A 19,613-nucleotide genomic window follows, 5' to 3' on the forward strand; every position below is an offset into this window, starting at 1 on the left:
AATCAACACAGATTTCAAATTGATCTCTAACAATAACCACTTGGAAGTTATAATGGGACAATCTCCATTTGCCACAACCAAAAAATGTAAAATTTGTAGGAATACTTAAAACAGGATATGTATAGAAAGAATGAATCAAAGTACATCTCACTGAGACACAAAAACACTTAAAGATATATAATCTGTGTTCTTGAATTGACAGACAAAATGCTGAGAAGTTTTTAATTCTTTCCAAATTAATTTATAGCTTATCTCAATTCCCATACGAATTTTCAGGAATGTGACAGTGCATTTCCACAATTTCTGTGGTATACTAAATCCATGAAAGTAAAACTTTTTGACAGATTTATAAAAAGAAATTTCTTCAGTAAAGCTAATATAATTAAAATAGCACAGTTAGAACACAAAAGACAAACAGATTAATGGAACAGAATAAAACTCCAAAGCTGCCCAATTACATTAAATTAAGCAGTTATTATATGATAAAAGGAATATTATCAACCAAAAAGTAGATTAAACAATGTATGTTGTTGAGAAAATTGATTATTTAGAAACAAATAAAATTAGATCCTCACCTTATGCCATATATCAAAATAAATTGTTAAATATAATCAATTAGTTATAATAAGAAGAATATATATATTTTATAAGGAAGCTTTCATTAGGAAAAATGATTCACTAAATTTTTATTATTTCACAAAATATTTCATTTATAGATTTCAGTGTCTACATAATGGTGAAACTCTAATCTTTCTTTTACAATGCCAAATGGGTACTCCAGAACTCTGAATTACAAGAGATAAAAATGAAAGCATTTAAATCAGGTAAGGAAGCTTTCGAGAGGAAACATAACTAATCATAATGGACTATCAAGTTCTACAGAGGTAAAAAAAAAAAAAGACTATGATACTGACCACTCCTTTAATACCAGGTTCAAACATCTATAATCACAGTGAAGACACTGAATACACGGATAGTAATCTGTTACTATAAGCTATTTTTCTTTAAATATCAAACTATACCTTTCTGTTGAGAATATATAATTCTTATCATACACTAGTATTATTAATTCATTTCTAATTCACTGTTATCAATCAAAAATCCAATTTATCTTTTTAAAAAATCCAATTTATATGCCACATACTCTTTAACACATTCAAATCATACTGGAATAGTGCTTAATTGATTAAAGAAGCCAGTTACACAAAACAAACGAGCGAAAGGGAAAATGGGGAGGGGGGAACGGTCCAAACCACGAAACAGACTCGCAACTATAGAGAATAAACTGATGTTACCAGAGGGTAGGTGGGAGGAAGGATTTGTTATATAGGTGATAAGGATTGAGGAGGGCACTTGCAATGAGCACCGAGTGTTGTATGGAAGTGCTGAATCACTCTATTGCACAACTGAAACTAATATTACACTGTATGTTAACTAATTGGAATTAAAAAAAAAAAACTTAAAAAAAAAAAAAAAAGCCAGAAGCCCATTACATCAATCAAGTATATGGCCACAGAAAATCCACAGTTAGCTGTCCAGGCTGAGTTACATACAAACCCTATCCTGTTGAAAAAGAATGTCAAGAAGACACAGCAGCACCTCCCCCATCACTTCTCTCTCAACAATAACTTAAAAGTGTAGTTCTCAGTGATAGTAAGTCAGCACTGGTACTATAAATATTGAGGACAGATCTTCTTAAGTATATATTTGGCATATAGCATCATTTCAAATCACATTTCTCTTACATATTTTACTCTCTCTTAGGAACATGAGAAGTTCTTCAAATTTAGCAAACTTAAGAAGCAAAATGGTAACATTTATAGCTAATGTTAGAAAACCAGATCCTCTGCCAATGTTTTAATCACAAAGTACAAATACCAATGGAAGCTTATCTCCTTCTGGAGATTGCACATAACAAGAACTTTTTTGATCCTTATGAATTACAGCTTAAAAGCACATCAGAGGGCAAACTGCAATCAACACCACAGTTATATCTTGTTTCTGTTATTAATCTTATGGCCTATGACAGATTTCAAGATGGTCTTTCTCATTCTTCCAATCAGATCAAGCCTTTCCATGGTCCCTTTCTACAAACTCTTGGATACCAATATATTTGGATATACACTGTCCTCTTTCTGCTTTTGACTAAATGCACAGAACATATCTTGGAACCTACATGCTTTCTCTTCCTTAGACTCTAACCCCTGAACAATGAACTTAAGTTCATTATTTTATTTTAAAGATTTTATTTATTTATTTGACACAGAGAGACACAGCGAGAGAGGGAGGAGGAGAGGGAGAAGCAGGCCTCCTGCCAAGCAGGGAGTCTGATGTGGGACTTGATCCCAGGACCCTGGGATCATGACCTGAGCTGAAGGCAGACACTTAACAACAGAGCCACCCAGGCACCCAAGTTCACTATTTTAAATGTCTTCTTTTAAATGTCCTTTCTTATACTGAATTACCCAATTGGATTTTATTGACAACATGCATTTTCCATCATATCTTATTGGGTGCCCAACTCTTAAACTATTTCAATCAGCCATCACCCACAATTCAAGAAACAATGGCCTATAGGGAAGATATGTGCTATGATGAGTGCTATGAACTCTGTAAGACTGATGATTCACAGACCTGTACCCCTAAAATAAATAATGTTTTATATGTTAATAAAAAAAAATAAACAAACAATGGCCTATAAAGCTGCAGAAGAAATCAAGTATTTGTAAATATCTTAAAAAACTTTAAAAATGAGATTCAATGTGTAATCACTATTTTTAAAACTGTTAATGACATAGTTTATGTATTTTTTTGGTACTAAGTCCCTGAAATCTACAGTGTGCCTAAATTCAGACTAGCCTCATTTCAAATGTTCAATAGCCACATCAAATAATGAATACTGGGCAGCATGTGTTTAGAAGATTCCGGTGGAAGACTAATGAGTATAGTGATCCCTGGGTTTTTCCATGTTTACTGGCTCTTTTTTTTTTTTTATGAATTTGATAAGGAGCAGGTTGGCACAATATAAAATTCCTATTTCTTGAATTTTTTAAAAACACTGTTCCATTATTGAATTGCTTTGTATATTGCCAATGAGAAGTCTGATGCCAATCTGATTATCTTACCTTTTTAAAAAACTTCATCTTTTTGAATGGAGGCTCTAAGAATCTTTCCTTTGTACTTATTTTTACTTTTTTTTTTTGGTCACCAAGTGATGAATTTATTTGTGAAAGAAAAGCTGTGCTTTTGTTTTTCGCTTAGACACAAATAAATGCATAAGTAGAAGTTTTACTAGACTAAGTCTCTGAATTTCCCATTACAGGTCAATTTTTTTTTTTTTTAAAAGGCGGTTTTTTGTTTTTTGTTTTTTTTTTTTAATATTTTATTTGTTTATTTGACAGCTAGAGAGAGAGCACAAGTAAGCAGAGTGGCAGGGAGATGGGGAGAGAGAGAAACAGGCTCTCTGCTGAGAGCCCGATGCGCGGCTCGATCCCAGGACCCCGGAATCATGACCCGAGCCGAAGGCAGCCGCCCAACAAACTGAGCCACCCGGGCGCCCCTACAGGTCAATTTTTGCAAGTAAATGGCTGCTTCTTTCACATCACGTAGATTCTGGTCTTTCTTTCCTTCAGAAAAATTTCTAGTTTTAAATATTAGCTCATTCATTGTTTTCTTTTTCTCCTTTTGGGCTCCAATTCTGTATATAATGGATCTTTTCCCTATCTTCTACATCAATCATTTGCCTGTTTTCTTCAATGCTTCCTAATAAATTTTCAGTCAACTCTATTCTTTCCTGTTATAATCCAAGTTTTAATTTCTAAAATGGTTATTTTTCTTCAATTTATTCTAGCCAACTCTTCTTTCACATCACTCTGGTATTCATCCACTTCTGTTTCAAGAATCTCAAACTCTTACTTGAGGAATTTTTTCTCTTCATATATGCAAAGGCTTAAAGATATTTAATATAGGTCATGGTGTAATGTTACTGATAATGGCTTTATGGTTGGTTTAGGAAGAACACTTTTAACAGCTAAAATATTGGTTCTTATTTTTTGCTTTATTCACTGTAGCAATCTGTTTATCATTTGCAATATTCTATTCAGTGTATAGTTTTTATTTTCCGTTCATGGGCAATAAAAATTTATGCACTAAGGGTAAATATTTGGGATGCATATCTAGATTTCTAGTTCAAAAGCTCTCTATTCTGGACTTAAACCAAAGGCGGTTTCTAGTTTGTCTTCCAATTTTAGGGCTTTCTTATTTCTCCAGAATACTTAATTTTCCTATCTTGCTTCCTGCTTTCCCTTCACCATCAAGTCTGCAAGGCAAAACAAGATCATCCCCAAAAGTGGCACCCATCAGATGTACTGCCTAGGGTCCTGTGTACTTTAAAGTCTCTTCCTTTTCATTTCTCATCAGCGAATGCTCTCATTGAATCTAAGACCATATTTTAGTATGTTCCAGGCTAGGACTTTTTCTTCCTATAGGCATTTTTAACTATGTACCCTTGGGCTCCTGGTTCAACCAACTTTCCTCTCATCTTTTAAAAGTAGTTTTGGCAGTCTCAATGAATTCCATCACAGGCTCTGATGATAAGTAGGCTAGATTATGATATTTCTTTGTCTCCCTAGTAATCTGAAGGTCTTAGTCTGTCTTCTAGTTATACTTAAGGCATAGGTTATATTAGTTGGTTCTACTTTTATCTCTTTGATGAACTGTGTCAGTTTTTACAGAATGTGTGGAAAAACTGAGATTTAGGTAGCTGCCATTATTCAATGGCAATCCAGGATTCTCAATTCACTTGTTAGTTCACTACTTCAGTCTCCTCTATTCTACAAATGTTACCTTTACTTAGTTAAAACTGAACTTTTGATAATTTGTGACTAGTACCACTAATAAACTCTCATGGACAATGGACACAATAACTAGAAGAGTCACATGATACAAAAATATGTAAAGGAGGTAAGAACATAATGAACATAATGAATATAGCTTGCAAAAGAAATATATCACTTCTAGAAACACATTGACAATAATATAATAATTGTAAGGGACTTTAACACTCCCCTCATTGAAATGGACAGATCAGCCAAGCAAAAGATCAACAAGGAAATAAAGGCCTTAAATGACACACTGGACCAGATGGACATCACAGATACATTCAGAACATTCCATCCCAAAGCAACAGAATACACATTCTTCTCTAGTGCACATGGAACATTCTCCAGAAGAGATCAATCCTGGGTCACAAATCAGATCTCAACTGGTATCAAAAGACTGGGATCATTCCCTGCATATTTTCAGACCACAACGCTCTGAAGCTAGAACTGAATCACAAGAGGAAATTCAGGAAGAACCCAAATACATGGAGACTAAAGAACATCCTTCTAAAGAACGAATGGGTCAATCAGGAAATTAAAGAAGAATTGAAAAAATTCATGGAAACAAATGATAATGAAAACACAACAGTTCAAAATCTGAGGGACACAGCCAAGGCAGTCCTGAGAGGAAAATATATAGCGATATAAGTCTTTCACAAGAAACAAGAAAGGTCTCAAATAAACAACCTAATCATACACTTAAAGGAGCTGGAGAAAGAACAACAAAGAAAGCCCAAACCCAGCAGAAGAGAAATAATAAAGATCAGAGCAAAAACCAATGAAATAGAAAAAAAAAAAAAAGAACAAATCAACAAAACTAGGAGCTGGTTCTTTGAAAAAATTAGTAAGATTGATAAACCCCTGTCCAGACTTATCAAAAAGAAAAGAGAAAGGACCCAAATAAATAAAATCATGCATGAAAGAGGAGAGATCACAACTAACACCAAAGAAATACAAATAATTATAAGAACATATTATGAGCAACTCTACACCAGCAAATTTGACAATCTGGAAGAAATGGATGCATTCCTAGAAACATATAAACTACCAAAACTGAAATAGGAAGAAACAGAAAACCCGAACAGACCCATAACTAGTAAGGAGATTGAAGCAGTCATCAAAAATCTCCAAACAAACAAGAGCCCAGGGACAGACGGCTTCCCAGGGGAATTCTACCAAACATTTAAAGAAAATTAATTCCTATTCTCCTGAAACTGTGCCAAAAAATAGAAATGGAAGGAAAACTTCCAGACTCATTCTATGAGGTCAGCATCACCTTGATCCCCAAACCAGACAAGGATCCCATCAAAAAAGAGAATTACAGACCGATATCCTTGATGAACACAGATGCGAAAATTCTCACCAAAATACTATCCATAGGATCCAACAGTACATTTAAAGGATATTCACCATGACCGAGTGGGATTTATTCCAGGGCTGCAAGGTTGATTCAACATCCACAAATCAATCAATGTGATGCAATACATTCATAAAAGAAAGAACAAGAACCACATGATACTCTCAATAGATGCTGAAAAAGCATTTGACGAAGCACAGCATCCTTTCCTGATCAAAATTCTTCAAAGAGTAGGGACAGAGGGTACATAGTTCAATATTATCAAAGCCATCTATGAAAAATCTACCACGAATATCATTCTCAATGGAGAAAAACTGAGAGCTTGTCCGCTAAGGTCAGGAACACAGCAGGGATGTCCATTATCAACACTGCTATTCCACATAGTACTAGAAGTCCTAGCCTCAGCAATCAGACAACAAAAAGAAATTAAAGGCATTCAAATTGGCAAAGAAGAAGTCAAACTATCACTCTTCACAGATGATATTATATGTGGAAAACCCAAAAGACTCCACTCCAAATCTGCTAAAACTTATACAGGAATTCAATAAAGTGTCAGGATATAAAATCAATGCACAGAAATCAGTTGCATTTCTTTACATCAACAACAAGACAGAAAAAAGAGGAATTAAGGAGTCAATCCCATTTACAATTGCACCCAAAACCAAAAGATACCTAAATAAACCTAACCAAAGAGGCAAAGAATCTATACTCAGAAAACTATAAAGTACTCATGAAAGAAATTGAGGAAGACACAAAGAAATGGAAAAATGTTCCATGCTCGTGGATTGGAAGAACAAATATTGTGAAAATGTCTAGGCTACCTAAAGCAATCTACATGTTTAATGTAATCCCAATCAAAATCCAATCCTTTTTTTTCCCCAAAAGAAATGGAACAAATAATCCTAACATTTATATGGAACCAGAAAAGACCTTGAATAGCCAGAGGAATATTGAAAAAGAAAGCCAAAGTTGGTGGCATAACAATTCCAGACTTCAAGTTCTATTACAAAGCTGCCATCATCAAGACAGTATGGTACTGGCACAATGACAGACACATAGATCAATGGAACAGAATAGAGAGCCCAGAAATAGTCCCTCAACTCTATGGTCAACTAATCTTTGACAAAGCAGGAAAGAATGTCCAATGGAAAGAAGACAGCCTCTTCAACAAATGGTGTTGGGAAAACTGGACAGCCACATGCAGAAAAATGAAACTGGACCATCTCCTTACACTACACATGAAAACAGACTCAAAATGGATGAAGGATCTCAAAGTGAGAAAAGAATCCATCAAAATCCTTGAGAACACAGGCAGCAACCTCTTTGACCTAAGCCACAGCAACTTCTTCCTAGGAACATCACCAAAGACAAGGGAAGCAAGAGCAAAAATTAACTATTGGGACTTCATCAAGATCAAAAGCTTTTGCACAGCAAAGGAAACAGTTAGCAAAACCAAAAGACAACTGACAGAATGGGAGAAGATATTTGCAAACGACATATCAGATAAAGAGCTAGTGTCCAAAATCTATAAAGAACTTAGCAAACTCAACACCCAAAGAACAAATAATCCAATCAAGAAATGGGCAGAAGACATGAACAGACATTTTTGCAAAGAAGACATCCAGATGGCCAATAGACACATGAAAAAGTGCTCCACATCACTTGGTATCAGGGAAATACAAATCAAAACCACAATGAGATACCAGCTCAATCGGTCAGAATGACTAAAATTAAGAAGTCAGGAATTGACAGATGCTGGAGAGGATGTGGCAAAAGGGGAAGCCTCCTACACTGTTTGTGGGAATGCAAGCTGGTGCAACCACTCTGAAAAACAGCGTGGAGGATCCTCAGGACGTTGAAAATAGAGCTACCCTACTACCCAGCAATTGCACTACTGGGTATTTACCCTAAAGATACAAATGTAGTGATCCAAACAGGAACATGCACCTGAATGTTTATAGCAACAATGTCCACAATAGCCAAACTATGGAAAGAACCTAGATGTCCAACAACAGATGAATGGATAAAGCAGATGTGGTATATATATACAATGGAATACCATGCAGCCATCAAAAGAATGAAATCGGGCCATTTGCGACAACGTGGATGGAACTAGAGGGTATTATGCTTAGTGAAATAAGTCAATCAGAGAAAGATAATTATCATATGATATCTCTGATTTGAGGAAGTTGAGAGGCAATGTGGGGGCTTTGCGGGTAGGAAAAGAATAAATGAAACAAGATGGGATCGGGAGAGAGACAAACCATAAGAGACTCTTAATCTCACAAAACAAACTGAGGTTTGCCGGGAGGGGAGAAGGGAGAGGGACGTGGGGTTATGGACATTGGTGAAGGTATGTGCTATGGTGAGTGCTGTTAAGTATATAAACCTGGCGATTCACAGACCTGTACCTCTGGAGCTAATAATACATTATATGTTAATTTAAAAATTTAAAAATTTAAAAATTTAAAATAAAGAGAAATATATCGCTTCTATGGTGCATTTGATAGCTTAGGGTAAAAAGTAAAACCAAGATATTAACACGAAAGAAGTAAAATAATTTCTTGTTTCTACTAAAACAGCAGTAATCTTTCATGTCCAGTGATTTCAGATTTAATGTGGCTATTGAAAAACAGTGGATAACAAGTTTCAAAGTCCCTTACTTAAAAGGAATAATTTGGGTCCCAAAAGTAAGTTAATTCAGGGGCGCCTGGGTGGCTCAGTGGGTTAAGCCGCTGCCTTCAGCTCAGGTCATGATCTCAGGGTCCTGGGATCGAGTCCCGCATCGGGCTCTCTGCTCAGCAGGGAGCCTGCTTCCCTCTTTCTCTCTCTCTCTCTCTCTCTCTCTGCCTGCCTCTCCATCTACTTGTGATTTCTCTCTGTCAAATAAATAAATAAAATCTTTAAAAAAAAAAAAGTAAGTTAATTCAGAAATAATGAAGGCACAGAACAGACTAAAAGCAAATGACAACAGCAAGTTCTGTTAGAGAAGATTCACAAAGTAATCTATATTAGCGGCTTATATATATAATCTGGTATTCTTAGGATTATAGCTTCAGAAGGGAGTCAAAAATCAAAATAATGAATAAAAAAAAGAACAAAGGTAAGGAATAACAAGTATTCAACAAGTGGATGAGTATGATATTAGGTTAGGAATGTGGACTAGAAACTAAATACTTTTTTCTTTAGAGTAAACTGGGTTGTTCTACAGAACATAATTATATGACTCTTCTATGAAATAGGAACTGTCATTAAGCTAAAAATTAAACAAAGTTAGAGCATAAAGGTACATGAGGCAATGAGACAGAGGAAAACAGCCTAATCCTTTAGGACAAGAATTTAAAGCTGTGTTGGTGATCATGCTGGCATTTTTTTGTGGTTCACTCAGCAACAGAACACAGTCCCCATGCTCTTACAATGGAATAGAATTTTTTATTATGAATGGACTGTTAATTTTTCTTGACTTTGGGCATTTGTTTTATGCTAGCAGTCTGCATTACAAGGGGATTTAGATGTCATATTCTCTAATGATAATTCCTATCCTAATGTTTAGGGATAAAAATATGGCCTACTGTTTTAAATTTTCCAATAAGCAGGAAATAGAGTAACCATACTGCAATAAACATTTATAGTGAATCCTCTATTCTCTGAATCAAAAGAAGTAAGAGTAAACAGAATCTTATTTCTTAAACAGTAGCTTTCAAATATTTACTAAAAACATTTTAAAACTGAGATCTAAAGTATTTATATGAATGAATGAATGCTTCTATTATTTAGTTGAAATTTACACAAAATGCTAAAGCAAAATATTTTCCATAAAACCCACTATTAAAACTGTCTAATTCTTATCTCTTAAGATTCTGACATATATATTTAATGTTATCCCCCCAAAATTTAAGAAAACCACTTTGAAATCATTTATCAATTTCAGATTATGATAATTTTTGATGTGCAATTCAAATATACTAAATTTCCATGGTGTAAAAACTTTAAAAAGCATAATTTCTTTCCATTCAGATGTGTCCCTTCCAATGACAGGTTAGTAGACTGTAAAATAAAATTTTAAATTTAGATTTCTATTACACATATTACCATCTTATACTTGTACAGAATGGCGAAATCATTGTTTCTTGATCAAGTGCAATTCTGTACAAGCAGTGGTATTTTTAGCTAAAACACCTGACACTAAGAAAGAATTATGACAACAGAAGGTCTCTGCAAAAAAAGCCAGTACAGATTCACTTAAGTTAAATGTTTTATAATTTTACCTTTAAGAGGATAAAAGTAGCAATGGATCAATCACTTTAAGGAAAATAAACACCTTACTAGTTTTTTTAAAATGTCAATAAAACATCTATAAGATAAGTCTGTAATTCAAGAAAAAAGGTTTCTATATCATTCTCATCTTTAATAATATAATTTGAAAATATTTTAAAAAAACAAAAATTTAAGACACAATATTAAAACTATCTTTTGGAAACACTTTCACAGCCTATAAACTCAGCAAAAAGCTACACTTCATTCAGAATGTAATTTTTTATTTTGTAGACTAAGAGTTCAATTCCAAACTCTAGACTCTGTCAGAGTAAGGCAAGTAACGTCATAGTGTCTGTTTCCTTTTCCTTTATATGGAGATGGGAACACCTCTTCATGGGACTAAAGGAAAGTTTGATTTAGATAAAAGATAAAGCCCCAAGTCCAATGCTAAGTACATAATAAGCACTCAGTCAATGACAGATAATCATTCTTCAGTTAACCACTAGACATCTGCATGAATGAACTCCCTCTTCCCGTGACAGAAAATTCTTTTCTGTCAATAGTCTTAGATATGAGGACACATGAATTTTTTTTTTTTAGATATTTTTTTCTTTTTCTTTTTTAAAGATTTTATTTATTTATTTAACAGAGAGAGAGGGAGAGATCACAAGTAGGCAGAGAGGCAGGTGGGGGGGGGGGGAAAGCAGGTTCCCTGCTGAGCAGAGAGTTCAATGTGGGGCTCGATCCCAGGACCCTGGGACCATAACCTGAGCTGAAGGCAGAGGGTTAACTCACTGAGCCACCCAGGCACCCCAAATTTTGTTAGATTCTTAAAAAGACATATTCCTTTTGCTCCCTTCTTGGGGAGTCAATAGTTAAATTTGTAGAGTTTGTTGTTTTTATTGATATCTTGTGGCTATTGGCCTTAACACTTTATAATATACAATTTCAACGCTATTTTCAATAAATAGTTTCAATGAGTAAGTCTGCAATAGATCTGAAATTTAACCCAACAATTATATACTTCTACTTCTTAAATCTATTCTTTAAAAAGTTATAAACTTTGGCTTCCTTTTTTCATTTTTCTTCTTCAACTTCAGTTCTCTATCAGTCTTTCCAGAGAGGGCTGAGCAACCCTCTACATATAATAACCAAGAACACTGCCTCCATATCCTTCAGTTTCTGAACAAATGGTCCATTAAGAAAATTATTTTTTCTAACACAGAGAAAAATAACAGGTCACTAAAAACAAAAGAAGAGTATAATAAAACAACTCTTCAAAATATAAACTTGAGATATTCAATTTACTTAGACCAATTACATTATGTAAATCTGCATCTGCCTATACAGGCATATAAAACTCAGGTCATCACTTGATTCTTTCTAGTCTTCTAGACCATGCTGCACAAAAGAACTTTCTGTGATCATGGAAATCAAAAGATTTCAAAAGAACTTTCTGTGATCATGGCTTAGTATCTGTGATCCCCAAAAAGGTAGTTACTAGTCAAGTGTGGCTACTGAAAATAAGACTAAGGTACTTACTTTTAAATTAAATTAAATGATTAAATTTAAATAGCCACATTTATCTACTACAATGGACGGCACAGCCTTAGACACACTCATTTTCTTTCTCTTTACTGGAAGCTCTTATTTAAATCCTTGTTTTAAGTCCCTTCTCTGTCATATCTAAGATTGAACAGCTTGACAGAGTTACAATCTCAAAAGCAAAGAGAATTACTGAAAAAGACTTTTACAAGCTACTTTTAAAATGTACTTTTTGATGAAGAGTACCACATTCAATCATTTTAGATTTTCTAAGCACAGTTCACTGAGAAATGAAAAATAAAATAACAAAGTAATAACACACACATCTGAGTGCTTGAAATTAAAACTCTAACAATATATACTGTCTTCTAAATTCTCTGTCAGCTACATAACTAATCTCAGAATAAGATAATGGTATGATTAAAAACAAGTACAGCACAAACCATAGCACAATAAAGCAGAACTAAGGAAACAGATAAAAATCACTGTTACCCCCATCTATTCTCTGTGATAATAGAAATATTAATGAATGGAAATATGATGGATCAAATGCAACAATACAATGTGTTAGCCAATGAAGAGTTGTACAATTTTTATCATGAGTATTATTTACCACATATCAAGTCCTAACTCAGTTTTAAGGGATTTTTGAATGACTGATTATGGTTCTTTCCAATTAAATCTGAGCATAAGCATTACTTTATTTACTTTCCATAATCATTACTTTAAAGTAAAACTATTAAAAAAGTGACCATAAGATCTCAGACAAAGATTTTAGGTATTTTAAGTTCCCCTTTGTTTTCTTCCCCAGTCTCCCCATATACACACATACTCATCTCTTTCAAACAAATGTAGGTGTTTAGAAGGAAAACAACTATAGTGCTTATCTGTTAGAATGAAAGCATGGCCTCTCTCTGGGGCTGGTATTAATGTCATTACCACCAGTCAATTCCTCCTTTCTTCTGCCTATCAAAACTTGGCTTTTATTACCTTGGGGGTGGGGAGGTGGGGAGGGAGAGTGGAGCATGTAAAACAACTTCAGTATTCTGGGGATTCAAAAGAATTCAAGCTATGTGAATGCAAGTTATGTGCTAAACTACATCCCAATTTCTGAATGACTACTGATTTAATTTTTTTGTTTGGCATTTAAAACATAATGAAACTTACTATTCTGAGCCAGCGCTTGAAGCAGACAATCCAAGCATCCTTCTAAACTATCCTCAGTTCTGTCAACAGCTGTTATCTTCAACTTCTTCAAGGTATCACTGAGATTATCTGCTTATAGAAAAAAAGAGAAATCAGAACTCTCACTAAAATATGATCCTCACGTTTCATGACCGTTACCACTAACAGGCATTATTGTGAATAACTTCCACAAACATTACAAAATGGCAATGGACTGTACCATTACAAATTTTTTAAATAAAATGTATCCATATTTAACTCAGATATTAAATATTCATTCTGTATATGTGAGATACCAGGGATATTCAGGAATATTACAGATTGTCACAGAACATCTTCTTCAGGATTCTTATACCATATTTAGCCTGTTCAAGAAACCACCCATGATTAATTAAAAAAAAAAAAACTAAATGTCCCCAAAAGATTACATTGCTTTGCAAATAATATTTTGTTTCATTTTTGGCTTCCTCTGCTGTATTTCAGACATAAAATGAAAATGAAGGTTTAGAAAAGTTTCAAAATGACTTAAAATAATAGAAAGCTGATAGCTATAAAACCTACTCTAACACTGCCATTTGAAAAACATTTCAAATCAAAATACTGCTATAAACTAAAACATGTACATTTTGGATTATAAAGCCATGCTCTAATCCTAATTGCATGTGGTTTCCCCCACACTATACACTGTAAAAATTTCTTTACATTAAAAATTCAGATTCCCACATTTATCCAATGTAAATTTTATTTACATCAATTATTTCTATCGACATTTAAATACTAAAAATTAAAACACTTTTTAAGATTCATTTTAGTAATTCATTTAACCCTAAGTTATAAAATTTAACAGTAATATTTAAAAATATATATATTTCAGAAACAAAAAACTCATTAAAAATAGTATTGTTCTACCTTTTTACAAGTCTCCATAATGTCTGCCTTTACAGAAAGTAACTGGGCTTTCACATCTGCTTCTGTACTCAAATCTTCTATAATTTGTTGTTTGGGTTAAGCAGATGAAGAAAATTCACCCTTAAGCAGCCTTAAAACATGTGAGGCTGTTTTTGAAAAACAGCAGGGTATTTTAATAGCCTTTTCAGATAATTGTGGATATTCTTTGACACCACACCAAAACTGGACAAGTGGTAGTTTTTAAAGGTTGGTTGCCATAAGAAATCTGAAACAATATTAATAAATGCTTCCAACTCACATTCATATCCACTGATCTCCTACACTTTGAATCTTTTATGCATGTAAGATATTTATCATCAAAGCACTGGTCATCAAAAAAATTAGGTCGTGGAGTTACGCAAATTTTCCAAATACTGACATATTTCATTATACTATTTCAAAATAAAATATTTGCTAGTATCATCACTAATCTTATTAAAAGACTCTTTGTAAATCCTGGACAAATATCAAGCTGAAGGCATGCAAGTTTCCCAAAATTCTAATTTTCTCTTACAAACTTCAATTTCATTACCAGCAACAAATACTGTCAGCTATTTTCCTTAAATGATATATTAGCCTCATTCACTTGTGAGAAAATATCTGCCAAATATAAAAAACCAGTCTTGTCTGTTCTTTCAAATAAAAAATGACTTTCCATGAAAAAAAAAAAAAAAAGTACCTTGGTCAGCTCATAAACCACTGCTCAAATGTTTCTCTTCAAAACATGAGACTCTGCAATGCAACAAGTGTTTTATGTGTACCTCCCATTTCATGACAAAGAATATTTTTAAAATGTGTATACAGATATTGAGGGTTTTTTTTTTTCCTGCTTCATAATGGGCATTCTTAAGCTCATATTTTTTTCTTCTTCATGTTACAATGAAGAATACTACTAATACAATTCAGTACTACTACTGCTCTGATTCACACATTTTAAAGCATCCTCAGTTTTTTACCCAAAATTGCTTTTGTACCATAATTAGGGCAAATGCAGGCAGTACTGACCTCATAGACACGCTAATGGGATACCAAGGACCTCTAGCATTGCTGCTGCAGTTAGAAATTCAGGTATTTTCTTACTTCAAAGTAAGGTATACATTGTAATAGACTTCTGCTCATTTCCAGGTCAAAACAATTCTACAAATATGATGAAATCCCCTATTATAAAATGAAAGATAATTACTTTCCATGCCAATCCAAGAAAAAGTAGACTTAAGATTTTACATAATATAATAACAACATGCTCTAGGGATACCTCATACAATCTGACTGTTCCAGTAAACCTAAACCTATACTTTATTAAAAATCCCAGATTATCATTCATATCCAAGTTTAATATTTACTTTCTTAAGAGGGGCTAAGCAGTTTTAAGAAACTGATTTTTATTCTAAAGAAAAAGTACATTTGTATGTATCTCTTCTGTAAGCTAAAAAGAAGATGTAGGGCATCATATTTCAGATATTCTTGTTCAAACTTACTAAGTTCATATTAAGTTAATTTTCCTGAAATAAAGTATGAATAATGTACAGTATCTAAGTTCATATTATTAAGATTAATAAATGTAATTATCCCAACACCAAGGAAAAAAATAAGACTTATGTTAGTCAAATTACAGCAATCCATCAAAACTATCAGTCAACAAGAAATAAAAGGCAGTTAAGGGGCACCTGGGTGGCTCGGTGGATTAGGCCGCTGCCTTCGGCTCGGGTCATGATCTCGGGGGTCCTGGGATTGAGTCCCGCGTCGGGCTGTGTGCTCGGCAGGGAGCCTGTTTCCCCCCACCCCCACCCGCCTGCCTCTCCATCTACTTGTGATCTCTCTCTGTCAAATAAATAAATAAAATCTTTCAAAAAAAAAAAAAAAAAGGCAGTTAAGACTCATTTAGTACTACTGATGTTGGCATCTGAGTCTTTTTAAATTCTTTCCTTCCCTTCATCCCATCCCCAAAGCTCCATACTTAATATCCCCTTCTGATGGGAGTCTCAGTCTGGATTATACGAGTCCAGAGACAATCCTTGTCCATTTTATCTAAGTCTCCTCTGCCTTAACCCCTCAGGATCATTTTCAATCACCGTATCCATTCTTCACAGCACTAGTCACAAGTTTTAATTATATTTTTTGTTTAACTGTTAATATACGCTCCCCCACTATATTTTATGGGACATCAACTTAACTATAGTCATTGCACAGTGCCCAGTAAATATAAGGACTGAGTTCGTTCTTTGCACAAAGCTGTCTAGTTACCATCCTTTGTATCACACATTTAAGAGCCAGAGTGGGCCAATAGCAAAGGCAAGTTAACTGTGACCTGTTAAGCACCTACTACGTACTCCATATAACTTAAAATATAAATAGTGTCTTACATTTTAAGATACCAAAAAAAAAAAAATTCACTGAAGACAATATAAGCATTTAAGAATATAAAATATGTAACTAAAATCTACATAGATCATCCCACTTTTAAAAGATATTTTTTATGTCAGTAAAAAAGCATTCAACCTCTCCATGGGAATAATTACATGCCTATTAATGATGTGAGATCTTCTCAGGGAAGTTCATTAAATTCTACATCCAGAGACAACCAAAGTTGTCACACAGAATTACTATAAATCTATTATGATTTTAAGCATTTTAAATGAATGAACAGGTTAGTACTGAAAGAAATATTAATCAGTTTATAAAATAAAATGCTAGAATGTTTCATATCTTTATTAGAATGCTGATTACATGAATATATAATACATTTTCCAAAGTTCATCAAACTGACCATTTAAAATCTGTGCATTTTAGCTTATAGAACAGAGGGAGTTAGGAGCAGAGGGTATTATTTCTGGACTCCCTCAAACTATGACAGTACATTTCAGCAGTGAATTCTTACCATTAAGACACTGAAATTGTTCTAATGGAAATCTTTCAGCTTCTGGTGGCAGGGATGAAGGGGAGGCAGTAAGTCAAGAATGATAATTTTCATGGGAGGTTCTACTACTAAGAAGTATTAATAATCAAAATAAATTTTTTCTTAGAAGAATTTCTTTCCTATATGACAGCATTTGACAAGACTAGCTTGTTTTATGAAAGAAAATACAACATTTTCAGAGTTAAGCAAAGCTGACTTTGTCATTAATTCTGCATTGCCTACTTCTAACCACTTCTTCACTCTTAAAACCACAACCTAACCAAGTCTTCTTAAACTCTATCAAAATTACACTTGCCAAGGTCTTAAATGATATCTTAACAAATCCAATGGATTTTTCTCAATCCTCTTATCCAATATCTTCGTAGCAACAGACTCCTTTCTTTTTTGGTACACTTTCTACTGACTTCAGAACACCAGTCTGAACATTTGTTCTCAGGCTGCTGCTTCTTTCTCTACCCCTTCGATGTTAGTGTGACCTCCGTTTTACCTTTTCTGTATTTTTCATTTTACTAGTTTTATAGTCCTAGGTTCATAAAACTCTTAGCTTATTTCTACTGTTAGATGGGAAATTCTTGTAGAACAGTAACTTCTAAGATATACACACTGCCCTCTATAGTGGAAATTTACCAAACCCTGAAAATCTACCTTACTTTCTGAATTACTTGCATCTTTTATTGTAAATTATGGTACAAACTGCCATGATTAATATTTTTATTAGGATGGGGGATACTAAAAACAATGACATTTCATTATGTTTTTTTCTCATTCTAATTATTTCAGAAATCAGATAAACACTTTCCAAGCAGCCACCATTCATTCTTTTTTTTTTTTTAAACTAACATATAATATATTATTTGTTTCAGGAGTACAGGTCTGTGAATCATCAGTCTTATACACTTCACAGTGCTCAGCACAGCCCATCCCCTCCCCAGTGTCCCTCACCCAGCCATCCCATCCCTCTCACCTCCCTCCCCTAAAGCAACACTCAGTTTGTTTCATTCTTAAATGGTATTAAAGTCTATTTTAATTTAAACCAGAAACATTGTAGTCTAACTTGTCACCTTTGATTACAGGGTCAAGAGTCTGACAGATGATCTTTGCAACTACAGTCTTAAGCCATCATGGATAAAAAGCAAGATATAGTTTGCAGAATTTTATTTCACACAATGTCCAAAACCTTTTCACTTAGAGTTCAAGAACTATTTTACCGTTGTTATAGCTATCAAATATAGCTTTAGCATATAACATGACATAATAAATTAATACACTGGCTTTTTTTTTTTTATTAGATAGTGATTTATAGTGAGACCCAGGCTTAATTCTTTGTTCCAGAAATGACCAAAAAAAAAAAAAAAAAAAAGTGAAGGTGATTTCTTTTCCTCAACAACCCCCAATAAATTTAAAATACTATACAAAATAGTGGTCAAGACCCAAAATATGGTAAGCCAATTTAGAAAACAATGTAGATACATCAACAAAGCTTGAGGGTATTTGTCGAAGAATTTAAAGAAACCCAAGAATTATACTAAAATGATGTTGGAGAAAATGTATAATCCGTCATTACAAATACCCTCTGTGTGAAGAACTGTTGGAGAGGTGTCTGGGTGGCTCAGTTGGTTAAGCAGCCGGACTCTGAATTTTGGCTCAGGTCATCATCTCAGAGTCATTGAGATCAGCCCTGAATTAGACTCTGTGCTGGGTATGGAGCTTGCTTAAGAGTCTCTCTCTCTCCCTCTCCCTCTGTGACCCCTGTCCCAGTTCAAGCACATGCACCTACTCTCTCTTAAAAACGAAAAAAAACTGTTGGAATGATCTCTATACACAAGAGTTCCAGAAGATGCCACAAAGTAGAAACCATATACTTTCAAATTTCACTTTTATACAGGTAAGCTAATTGAGTTCATATCGAAGGAAAAACTCTCTAAACATAAAAATAAGCACTTGAAATGTATTCGCTCTGCTCCAGTTTCTTATACCTAGCATATGCCTGCAAACCAACTTGAGTCCTTACAGTATCAATATCTTACCACCAGGATTCTTACAGAACATTTTATCAGTTTACTCTATTATCCAGTATTTCCCAGTTTCTCAGTCCCCACTTATCTCTGGGCCCTCATACTCCCTTAGATTAGAACATTGATCTAGGACTTAATTATTTTTTAGCTGTGAATTTCTACTTCTCCAGGATAATACGTAAGTGTCTACCTACAATGCTTTAGCTCTGGCACTTACATCCAAGAGTAAAAGATAATCATCCCTCCAAGCTCTGCCCTACACTCTAGGATATACCTAACAGGGAAAGAAAAGCAGACAAGGCGCAGATAATATAAATTGAATAAGATGAAATTCTGCTAAATGTAGGGGAATGTTTAAAGGCTATATAAGACAGATTAAGAGAAGTGTTTGGGCTGTATATTTAGACTTACAAGCAGTCCTGAGTGAGATTCTTCACCAGAACATACTTAAAAGTATTTAATTAAGATTGGTGCAAAGGGAGTAGTTCCACTTAGTAACCTAATAAATA

At 34.1% G+C, this 19,613-nt stretch overlaps 1 protein-coding gene across 10 annotated transcripts in view; it reads right to left on the reverse strand.

Moving 5' to 3' along the window:
* Window positions 1–19,613, reverse strand: part of RAP1GDS1 (Rap1 GTPase-GDP dissociation stimulator 1) — a 149,871-nt gene that overhangs the window by 112,758 nt on the left and 17,500 nt on the right. For 5 of the 10 annotated variants that reach the window (XM_082729106.1, XM_082729104.1, XM_082729108.1 and 2 more), the window contains exon 2: window positions 13,207–13,314. In XM_082729106.1, coding sequence (XP_082585232.1) covers window positions 13,207–13,314 — 108 coding nt within the window. Of the gene's footprint in view, window positions 1–13,206; window positions 13,318–19,613 lie in introns of all 10 variants that reach the window. The other 5 variants (XM_082729109.1, XM_082729105.1, XM_082729102.1 and 2 more) reach the window with 1 other exon arrangement.

This window comes from Mustela nivalis (genome assembly GCF_964662115.1).
Source record: "Mustela nivalis genome assembly, chromosome: 4".
NCBI classification, from domain to species: Eukaryota; Metazoa; Chordata; class Mammalia; order Carnivora; family Mustelidae; genus Mustela; species Mustela nivalis.